Source organism: Pollachius pollachius (genome assembly GCF_949987615.1).
Source record: "Pollachius pollachius genome assembly, chromosome: 20".
Lineage (NCBI taxonomy): Eukaryota > Metazoa > Chordata > Actinopteri > Gadiformes > Gadidae > Pollachius > Pollachius pollachius.
Window position 1 is genome coordinate 8,845,109 of NC_136953.1, and position 11,627 is coordinate 8,856,735.

Here is an 11,627-nt window from a genome sequence, read left to right on the forward strand (position 1 = left end):
TGTCACGTCAGCGGGTGTGTGTTTTGCTAATGGCCGCTTCGGAGCTGATCCAGGACACAGATGACACGCCGAATAACTTGGAGGTCACTTTGATCACAGAGGACCCCCCACCTCCCCTTCCTATGACTCACCTGGTCGCCAACGGCAACCTCTCCTCTTCCTCGCCCTTGTCAGGGGTGCCGCGTGGGCCGAGTGGCGCGCGTCGCCCCGGCGACCACAAGTCCGCCAGCTTGGAGAACTCGCGGAGCCGCCTGATTGGCTGCCTGCACAGCGGCCTGAAGCGTCACCGTGACTACGTGAAGATCGCGGTGCCCCAGGAGCGCGCCAACCGGCTGCCGCAGGAGTGGTGGAAGACGGGCGTGGCCTTCCTCTACGCCCTCTTCAACCTGCTCTTCACCACCGTCATCATCACCTTCGTCCACGAGCGGGTGCCCGACAAGTCAGTGAGCCCCCCGCTGCCCGACAAGTTCTTCGACTACATGGACCGCGTGCCCTGGGCCTTCACCGTGACCGAGGTCAACGGGCTGATGCTGGTCGGACTGTTCTTCATACAGTGGCTCTTCCTCAAGCACAAGTAAGAACTCGGCTCACCCGTCCTCCTCACTTTGAGACACGGGCTCACTCAAGAGACTCACTCACTCAGGGAAGTGTGTGTGTGTGTGTGTGTGTGTGTGTGTGTGTGTGTGTGTGTGTGTCAGGTCTATTGTAGCGCGGCGGTGTTTCTTCCTCATTGGGACTCTGTACATGTACCGCTGTGTGACCATGTACATCACCACCCTGCCCGTCCCGGGCAAGCACATGGTCTGTGCACCCAAGGTACGCACACACGCACATACCGAGGCACACACACGCACAGAAAAGAGAGACAAGAGGACCGTACATGTGACACAACAAGACAGAATAATGGAGGAATGTTAGTGAATAGACATGAATGTTGTGCTATTACGAAGATCTAGGTTGTGTTATTCATCTCTCCACACATCTGTCCGTCACTCTGTCCAGCTGTACAACGACTCTACAGGGAAGATCTGGAGGGTTCTTCAACTGATCTCTGGTGGAGGTAAGAGACCCTCCTTGTAACCAAGACGTTCACATGATGCCGAGGCCATCTTAGGTTAAGAGGCGACGAATGCTAACTGGAGAGCAGTGAACTGGTTCTCTGAATCCATCTTCTAGGGGTTAACAGGGGACTGATAAACGGGGATACCTGCACACGTCGTTGGAAAGCAAGACGTTTTTATCGGTAAAGATAAACGACGCCACGTTACACAACGTTTGAAGAAGTTTGGATATTGGTTTGTGGCTTAAAGATTAAGTCATTGTGTGTGCCAGCCACTGAATACTAAGGGACCGTGGAGCAATGTCTTAAGTTGGGCATTCCCTTAGGGTATGACTGATATCTTGAGCTGTGCTTAAGATATTTGTGTTCTTTCCCTTCGTTTTAGAACAATATATTTTGTTTTAGGTTCCTTTAGTGTTAGACAAATGTTTTGAGATGAACACAATGTATGGGTATACGTACCCATATTATTAGACCAACATCTCTACTTGTATGTTGCTGTAGTACCTTTTATCAGACCATTATCTTGAGTGGTAGTACCTTAGTATTAGACCATTATCATGAGTTCTATTTCCTTTTTATTAGACCATTATCTTGAGTGGTATTACCTTAGTCTGAGACCATTATCATGAGTTGTAGTGCCTTAGTATAAGACCATTATCTTGAGTTGTATCTTAGTATTAGACCAACATCTTGAGTTGTAGTACCTTAGTATTAGACCATCATCTTGAGTTGTAGTATCTTAGTATTAGACCAACATCTTGAGTTGTAGTACCTTAGTATTAGACCATCATCTTGAGTTGTAGTATCTTAGTATTAGACCAACATCTTGAGTTGTAGTATCTTAGTATTAGACCAACATCTTGAGTTGTAGTACCTTAGTATTAGACCATCATCTTGAGTTGTAGTGCCTTAGTATAAGACCATTATCTTGAGTTGTAGTACCTTAGTATCAGGCCATCATCTTGAGTTGTAGTGCCTTAGTATTAGACCAATATCTTGAGTTGTAGTATCTTAGTATTAGACCAACATCTTGAGTTGTAGTACCTTAGTATTAGACCATCATCTTGAGTTGTAGTGCCTTAGTATTAGACCAACATCTTGAGTTGTAGTGCCTTAGTATCAGGCCATCATCTTGAGTTGTAGTGCCTTAGTATTAGACCAATATCTTGAGTTGTAGTATCTTAGTATTAGACCAACATCTTGAGTTGTAGTACCTTAGTATTAGACCATCATCTTGAGTTGTAGTGCCTTAGTATTAGACCAACATCTTGAGTTGTAGTATCTTAGTATTAGACCATCATCTTGAGCTGTAGTGCCTTAGTATTAGACCAATATCTTGAGGTTTACTTTAGGTATTGGTCTACGGACCCTCAGTCCCTGACTGTGGTGTCAGACCTTCAGAACTGACTGCCAGTGGTACCAGTCCTAACCAAGATCTAGAGGGACGGTATAATGCCGATAGTAATGGTGGTGGATGACTTGTCTCTCCAGGTCTGTCTCTGACTGGCTCCGACCTCATGTGTGGGGACTTCCTGTACAGTGGACACACCGTTATGCTGACCCTGGCTTACCTCTTCATCGCTGAGTGTGAGTCCTGCAACACACACAAACACACACACACACACACACACACACACACACACACACACACACACACACACACACACACACACAGAGCCACTGCCTCCGAACAGAACATGTACTGTTCCGCAACCTCATCCTAACCTCTTGTTACCCTCCTAACCCCTGTTTCCTTTCCTCTTGAGTGGTTAGCAACCCACCACATGCTCCTCATTGGCTAATTACAGTCACATGAGAGTGAGGATCTTATTGGCTGATAGCTGGAGGTCTGTTTGCTTTGGGCTGATAAACAATGTCTGGTGGAGCACGGGATTAAAGTGTGTGTGTGTGTGTGTGTGTGTGTGTGTGTGTCCAGACTCTCCTCGGCGGTTGTGGTGGTACCGCTGGCTGTGCTGGTTGCTAAGCGCCTCGGGGGTGGTATGCATCCTGGTGGGCCATGAGCACTACAGCGTGGACGTGGTGGTCGGGTACTTTGTCACCACCAGGGTCTTCTGGACCTACCACACCATGGCCAACACACACGTATGTACACACACTCACCACACCGTGGCCAACACACACGTATGGACACACACTCACCACACCATGGCCAACACACACGTATGTACACACACTCACCACACCGTGGCCAACACACACGTATGTACACACACTCACCACACCATGGCCAACACACACGTATGTACACACACTCACCACACCGTGGCCAACACACACGTATGGACACACACTCACCACACCATGGCCAACACACACGTATGTACACACACTCACCACACCGTGGCCAACACACACGTATGTACACACACTCACCACACCATGGCTAACACACACGTATGTACACACACTCACCACACCATGGCCAACACACACTCACCACTACCTGGCTAACACACACGTATGCACACACACCTACCACGGCATGTGACACCCCATGGCTAAAACGCATACACACACATGCCCTCACAGTGTACACACACCCACACATACACTGGTAAAGACTTAAAGAGCAAGTGAACCCACTGTTTCAACTGGGACATGAACACAATGAGATTTTCCCGACCTGGGGCAACTTTGTAATATAATTTTAGTACTGTCCTTGTTTTTGAGCGTTATAATGAGTGATGTTTACATAGTGATTTGGGAGACTTGAAAAAACATAGGATTACTTATTTGAAACTTATTTTAGTAAGTTATAAAATGGCTTGGATTGATTCCTTTTGCTGACAAGCATGAGAGATGCATCACCATGTCGTAAGCAAATAGAAAACGTTGTGGGGTTCACTGGCTCTTTAAAAGCCTTCCGGAGGCAGCCATTCCTGTATTCATATTTTATTTTAATAAAATATATATATATATTTTATTTATTAAATATCGAACACCTTTTGTTGTTGCTAATGCTAACGGCTAATATTGTGCGCAGGCGCTGCGGCGGGCGCCCAACAACCTGCTGGCCAGGACCTGGTGGAACCCTGTGTTCAACTTCCTGGAGCGCAACGTCCAGGAGCCGGTGCCGGTGGTGTTCTCCTGGCCCATCACCCTGCCCTCCTCCTGCACACAGCGGTACCGCAGCGTGGACACGTCCGCACGGGACGAGTGACACGAGAGAGAGAGAGAGAGAGAGAGAGAGAGAGAGAGAGAGAGAGAGAGAGAGAGAGAGAGAGAGAGAGAGAGAGAGAGAGAGAGAGAGAGAGAGAGAGAGAGAGAGAGAGAGAGAGAGAGAGAGAGAGAGAGAGAGAGAGAGAGAGACTAGCGGAGGTAGCTAGAATCAGTATTGTTGCAATAAAGCTGTGGCTAGAGAGCACGTTTTCATGACAAATGTGATGTTGGGTTGGAGCTAGTCTTGCAGGGTGCGCTCTAGCTGAAGCCGTGTTCTGCAAAATGAACGGCATACAGGTCCCCGGTCCATGCCCTTTGTCCCAGAGTCTGGTTCAGATAGGAGTAATCTTTCTCTAAAAGACCAGGATTACGTCAACCTGGTCCGTGTAAGAACACGTTGCTCTGTCTCTCTGAAGCCTGACATGTAAAATATGGTGGCGTTTGGAAAGTAAATATATTTCCCAAATTCTGAGAAATACTTTTTGAAGAGCAACTTAACCCTGCAGCCGACCAATAGGACACTGCCGTCTTCCCACCAATAGCAAACCAATTGCCAGTTGCCTCCTCCTCTATACTGGGACCAGTTGGATAGCGGAATTACGGACGAGCTAGCCATGTAGCCCTGCTGCCATGGAGACGGGGATTCGTGCCAACCAAAATACTTTCTCGTGCCCGTTCTTTACCTCTCGTGCCAACCAGCCGAGAGATTCCTCGGCTCACTCTGCTGACCAACTACAAGGACCACTATGAGGACTCTAAACCACGGCTCCTGTCTGAACCTGAGTGGGGACAGAAGACCTGACTGAGAAACTCCTGCCTTTGGATCACAACGTTTTAGAAACCCGGTAACCATTATCTTCACACTCAGTCCACGTGTGTGGACTGAAAACCTGAAGCGGCCTGGTAACCCTAATTTCCTTCTCAAGTCGTGTGTGTGTGTGTGTGTGTGTCTGTGTGTGTGTGTGTGTGTGTGTGTGTGTGTGTGTGTGTGTGTGTGTGTGTGTGTGTGTGTGTGTGTGTGTGTGTGTGTGTGTGTGTGTGTGTGACCTCACAATGACCTTCATCAATGCCTTAAAGCAATGCAAAGTATTAAGGAACAACTGGTTCCTTGGTCAAGTACTGCATCAGTGTTTCTATTTAAGAGTAAAACTGTTATTGTTGTAATATAACTGATGATGCTTCATTGTGTGACGTTCAGACTGTTGTTGTTACCACCTTGTGTCGTTGAAAACGTAACATGTTGGGCTACCCCTGTCACTGTAACATGGTTGCTGAATTATATGTTGGACCTTTGGTTGTTTGTTTTAAATCGTTACTGAGTTCCTATAGTATACCCAAGATATCTGGCCACCCTGTCCCTGTCAATTCCAATAGTACACCCAAATTGTCTGCCACCTCTAGCCCTGTTAATTCCAATAGCACGCCCAAGATGTCTGCACCGCTGTCCTTGTCATTTCCAATGGTACACCCAAGATGTCTGCCATTTTGCATCTCATGGTACGTGCTAGGATGCTGATGCGTTGCCACGAAGAGGGAACCTCTATAAACGTGCAGTGTTGTCGTCTCAGATGTACAACTGGAAGCTGCAGGGTCCAAATTCTGTCTGCGTTGCGTTCACAGTATTCTAAGCTCCAGACTACTATGCACTGTTTACACCAATGACACAGCAGCACAATTCTAATGTTAATACATGTATGCTGTGCTTGGGATGCGTGTATGCCGACGGAGCTGATGATTTACTAATAAACTTGTGAACAAATATTATTATGAAACTACACAAAGACCCGTTTCCTTTCTAATGCTGGATATTGAACCACATGGCGCAGTAGATTCATTTTTACATTTGCGATGATTCACATGTGGATGAATAGTGTGAGTGTGTGACACGTTGGCTTGGGATTCTGGTTGCATGTGTCAATAACCTTTCTCATGTAAACTTACACACACGCATAATTACACATCAACAAATGTAGTGAGCTGATGCTTTTTGGAGAATCCTCAAGAAGCGCTGGAGCAAAGATGGAGTGATAGAGCAGTGATGAAGGAGGGATAGAGGATTGATGGAGGAAGGGTAGAGGATTGGTTGAGGAGGGGTAGAGGGTTGATAGAGAGATGGAGGAGCGAGAGGAGTGATGGGGAGTTGTGGTAGAGACGTGATGGAGGTGTGAGATGAGTGATTAGGGAGAGAGAGGAATGATCCTTTCATTTAAGCGAAAGGATCTCCACTCTGGTGAGTTCAGAGTGTTCATGTGTGGTTGTTCTGGTTCCACATAGTACCTCCTTGTGACCAGGAGGGGGCGCCTTTTTAGAGTCACAAATGTTATTGTTCGAGAGTCAACTCAAGTTATTATTCCAGTATATTATTTTTCATATTGGATTGAGTCATTTGTTGATTCCATTGGATTTCATTATTGTGTTTTATTGTGTTTGGACCTGTTGTTTGAAGACTCTGCCACTTGGAAGAGATACATAGAGAGCACAGGGAGCGAGCAGAGAGACGGAGCCTAGCAGCCAGAGGGAGTAGAGAGACAAAACAGAGAGAAAGAGGGACAGAGAACAAAGGGATTTTAGAGAGGTGGACTTCAGAGAGAGGAGAGTGACACAGAGAGACAAAGGGAACAATTAGAGAACAGGGTGTTTGGTAATTACAGGTTCAACATCTAACAACCTGAAGCAGTTGTTACACACTGCTGCTCCCAGAGTGTGTGTGAGTAAGAGAGAGGTGTGTGTCTAAATGCAGGAATCTATCCCTCTAAGGTGCTAATCTTTCTGTCCCGCCTTTACATGGGACGTCATCCCGGTGTCTTTGTGTGTGTGTGTGTGTGTGTGTGTGTGTGTGTGTGTCTGCGTGTGCGCGTGTAGCAAAGTCTCCCCACATTTTTGAAACAGATGTTAAGGGGAAAATCACTGACCTTTGCTTCCGCTGTCTCTTTCTCTCCCTCCCTCTCACTTCCTCGTCTGTCCATAAAGAGGCGGAAACCCCTTATTAGCTCATCAGACACATGTCCTCCTATCTGCTGCCCCCCGTACACCTGTATTCAGTCGATTCTACCAACACTCAGTCACTTTTCACTGCCTGTTATGTATGGAAAATTCACTGCATGGTGTGTATGGGAGTTCACTGCATGTTGAAATGAATGGGAGTTCACTGTATGTTGTAATGAATGAGAGTTCACTGCATGTTGTAATGAATGAGAGTTCGCTGCATGTTGTAATGAATGAGAGTTCACTGTATGTTGTAATGAATGAGAGTTCACTGCATGTTGTAATGAATGAGAGTTCACTGCATGTTGTAATGAATGAGAGTTCACTGCATGTTGTAATGAATGAGAGTTCACTGCATGTTGTAATGAATGAGAGTTCACTGCATGTCGTAATGAATGAGAGTTCACTGCATGTCGTAATGAATGGGAGTTCACTGCATGTCGTAATAAATGAGAGTTCACTGCATGTCGTAATAAATGAGAGTTCACTGCATGTTGTAATGAATGGGAGTTCACTGCATGTTGTAATGAATGAGAGTTCACTGCATGTTGTAATGTGTGGAAGTTCACTGCATGTTGTAATGAATGGGAGTTACTAAATGTCTGTAGAGTCCAGGACTCCATCAAGCCAGGGATTCACAGACCAAGATTCTAGAGTGACAACATATGTTTAAATCGTCTTTATTTAGTGACCTCCAGGCTGATGCAGCCTATCGTTGCAGTACAGTATTATGTTACACAGAGCTCAGTATAAACACCACCAGCCTATTGTCGGTGGATCATGAACATAATAGGATGCTATATTATTGATATAATATTATACTGTTTCAGTTTATGAGAGGGTCAACTGTGGAATAGTTTTCTTTGTTTGCAGCTGAACGGATGAACTGGAGTCGTCCAGTAAAAAACACAACAACCGACAATCAACAGCCAATCAACAACGAAGCCATATTTAAAACAATAACAAATCCATTTGAAAACAATGCATAAATTAACGTGTGACACTGAGTGATGAAACAGCCCCCAGTGGATTTGGCGAAGGACCATGCCCATTGGTCCTTTGACGTTGACATCAAACTCCACCCACTTGATTGAGGTCATCGACAGGATCCACTCTTCAGTGTGATGTCATCAACAGCGATCTGACCTTTCTGACCCCTCCTCCTCTCAGCCCTTAATAACACCTGACCCACACACACACGTGTACACACACAAACACACACACACACACGCACAGACGTGAACAGACATTCGCAAAAAATTGTGTGTGAGTGACTTTGTGTGGGTTGGTGTGTGTGTGTGTGTGTCTCACTCTCTCTGTGTCTCTCTCCAGCTTGACCAGTGTGGTCTTCCAACCCTGGCCTTCTGTCCTGCTCCAGAGGGCGGGGCTATACCTGTGACAGCCAATCAAACAGAGGCAGATGTATGTATCAGCCAATCACACAGGGAACGCTTCTGTGGCTCTCAAATAAACATGGATGTACTGGGCAGGTTCCAGTATAACCAGTAGCTGACTGTGGTTGTACGGGGCAGCTCCCAATAGAACTAATAGACAACTGGTTGTATGGGTTAGCTCCCAGTAGAACCAGTAGAAGATTCTGGTTGTACTGGGCAGCGCTCAGTAGAACCAGGAGAAGACTGTGGTTGTACTGGGCAGCAGAATACTGGTTGTAGTGGTCAGATCCAAGTATAACAATAGAAGACTGAGGCTGTACTGGGCAGCTCCCAGTTAAACCAGTAGAAGACTGTGGTTGTGCTGGTTCCTACCTGCTTCCTGTCTTCCTGATAAAGAGTTGTAGTCCTCCCACATGATGTCCTGTCAGCCAATGAGAGAAGGAGAAACACATATCTTCCTGGTTCCCGGGCGGGGCTAACATGACGGCCAATCGAGCACCTCGTACACTCCTCTGCCCCGCCTTCAGCTCTGCGACAGACAGATACCATCCCCCTGACAAACAGACAGGCAGACGGATAGACAGACAGACAGGGAGATAGACAGATAGACAGACAGATAGACAGGTAGAAAGACAGTGAGACAGTCACCAGTTACAACGTACTTCTCTCTCCCTGTCTTTTGTGTATGTGGCCATATGTGTGTATGTTGTATTGTGTGGGTTATTGTATGTTTGTGTGTGTGTCTTTACCTGAGGAGCTTTGTACAGTGTTCCAGTCCAGGTCTCCCTCTCTGTCTGACAGCCAATCACACACTCCCCTGTCCATGGAGCAGTGGAGCACTCCAGACGCTGACACACACACACACACACACACACACACACACACACACACACACACACACACAGACACACACACACACACACAGATACACACAGATGCATACACGCACACCGATACATACACACAGATACGCACGCACAAACACACACACACACACACACACACACACATAGAAATAGACACACACGCATGCACACACACACACACACAAACACATAGAAGTAGATACGCATGCACGCACAAACATAGATAACTATAGTGAGAACAGTGTTGAGAATAATACTGAGGGAAATAGCATTGGTGTAGTGGTATTTATTATCAGAGTATAGCTGTAGTTTACTACCTGGGTCGTCTTTCATCTCTGCTGTGTTTCCAAGCTCAATGTCAAAATCAAACTCCCACACCTGGGTAGTCTGACGAGGAACTACACACACACACACGCACACACACACACACACATTGGTGTTGAGATGTGTGTGTGTGTGTGTGTGTTTGTTTGTTATGGTGTGTATTATGCTTTGTGTGTATTATTGTGTTTGTGTGTGTGTGTTTGTGTGTATTATGCTGTGTGTGTGTGTGTGTGTGTGTTTATTATGCTGTGTGTGTGTGTATGTGTTTGTTTGTGTGTGTGTTATGGTGTGTGTGTTATGATGTGTGTCTTACGGTATGTGTGTGTGTGGATTTGTGTGTAATGGTGTGTGTGTGTGTGTGTGTGTGTGTGTAATGGTGTATGGGTGTATCTACTGTGAACGTCTCCTCTGGGTCGTTGGGTCAGGTCCTTGTTGATGCGGTTGTCCAGTGTGGTCGTCGTGGGACCGCTGGAGTTGGTGGTTGGTGTGGAGAAGCCGGTTGCCGTGGCGACGGTGGTGGGTGGTATTTTTTCTGTTGTAGTTGTTGACGGTGATGTGGTGCTAGTGGTTCTTGCAATGGTAGCAGTTGTACTGCTGGTAGTAGTAGTAGTACTTGGTCTTGGAGTACTAGTCGTAGTATAAATAGTACTAGTGGTTAGAGGAGGGGTTGTTGTAGTACTAACAGTAGTACTAGGTGTTGGAGTACAAGCTGTAGTAGTACTTGGTGTGTGAGTTGTGGTGCTAGTAGTACTAATCGTAGTAGTACTAGGTACTGAAGGTGTATTCGCTGTAATGAAAATGTGTTTAGTTGCAGTAGCAGCAGTAGTGGCAGTACTAACACGGCCCGATACCGTGCTTATTTCAGAAGTACTAGTAGTAAATATCTGTGGTGTAGTCGTAGTTACAGGGGCTTGGCTGATAGTGACAGCCGTTGTCGGGGTAGTTGTAGCCATGGTAGTTGCCACAGAGACCGTGGCTGTCGGGGTGTTGTTTGGCTGAGCCAGAGTCCCAGCAGTACTAGGAGTAGTACTGGTACTAGTCATCATTAGGGTAGTTCTGCTCACTGTGCTCTTCCTGGTGGGGGTTGTAGTTTTCGGAGGGGCTGGTTTTGTTGTCCTCGGTGTGGGAGGTAGCAGGGTAACCATGGGCACTTCTGTTGGAACAGAGGCCATCAAACCAATTGATGTTTCAGTGAGTGGCAAAACAAGACACAACCACAGGAAAGATATGCATCCATATAGATTGGTGTGTTCTCATACGCTGTGAAACCGCTGTGGCGCACGATGAGTACAAAACAGGGTACAACGTAGTCTCTACGCTATTCGGGCTGTTCCTCATGACGCGAGTCACTGCGAGACAAGAGTCATCATGTTGTAGCGTTGACCAATAGCAGGCAGCGGTCCATTGGAGGGCGTGTGAGAACAGCTAGACCTGTTTGGCTGAGTATTCTGCCCACACTTCGGGGATGGGAACCCATTGCAGCGCTAAGGTTTGGTTTGCGAAGCGGCAGTTTTTTTCCTGTATAAACCCACCACTCTAGATTTGGTTGTACGTATACCAGGACTTAAAGAGGTAGAATAGTTGTACCTCTACAGTGGCGGCCTCTACACCGGCACTTAGGAGAGAATGGATTCAGGGCGCAGAAGGGGCGAGTGTCCTTATCTGGTGAGAGAGAGAGAGGGAGGGATAGAGACTGTTTTATATGGTGAGAGAGAGAGAATCATGAATACACATAAACACAGCATATCAATTGTCCATAATGATTACGTTTAATAAGTATACAGTTTTAGTTTTCTTATTTATTATTCTTTGTCA

At 46.4% G+C, this 11,627-nt stretch overlaps 2 protein-coding genes across 2 annotated transcripts in view; one reads left to right on the forward strand and one right to left on the reverse strand.

Moving 5' to 3' along the window:
* Positions 1 to 29: 29 nt before the first annotated feature.
* On the forward strand, positions 30 to 5,284 carry LOC307091403 (phosphatidylcholine:ceramide cholinephosphotransferase 2-like; the record flags this gene model as incomplete). The annotated part of the gene is made up of 6 exons (XM_079758369.1): positions 30 to 574; positions 699 to 816; positions 1,003 to 1,060; positions 2,555 to 2,650; positions 3,000 to 3,166; positions 4,068 to 5,284. The coding sequence occupies 6 exons, from the start codon at positions 30 to 32 to the stop codon at positions 4,242 to 4,244; spliced, it is 1,161 nt and encodes a 386-aa protein (XP_079614495.1). The 3' UTR covers positions 4,245 to 5,284.
* A 2,608-nt stretch (positions 5,285 to 7,892) lies between these two features.
* The window catches only part of LOC307091223 (nephronectin), an 8,587-nt gene continuing 4,852 nt past the window's right edge, over positions 7,893 to 11,627 (reverse strand). The window contains exons 7-13 of the mRNA XM_079758151.1: positions 11,400 to 11,474; positions 10,207 to 10,965; positions 9,806 to 9,886; positions 9,372 to 9,470; positions 8,995 to 9,175; positions 8,540 to 8,621; positions 7,893 to 8,411 (exon numbers count right to left, since the gene is read on the reverse strand). Coding sequence (XP_079614277.1) covers positions 8,325 to 8,411; positions 8,540 to 8,621; positions 8,995 to 9,175; positions 9,372 to 9,470; positions 9,806 to 9,886; positions 10,207 to 10,965; positions 11,400 to 11,474 — 1,364 coding nt within the window. The 3' untranslated portion in view covers positions 7,893 to 8,324. The remainder of the gene's footprint in view (positions 8,412 to 8,539; positions 8,622 to 8,994; positions 9,176 to 9,371; positions 9,471 to 9,805; positions 9,887 to 10,206; positions 10,966 to 11,399; positions 11,475 to 11,627) is intronic.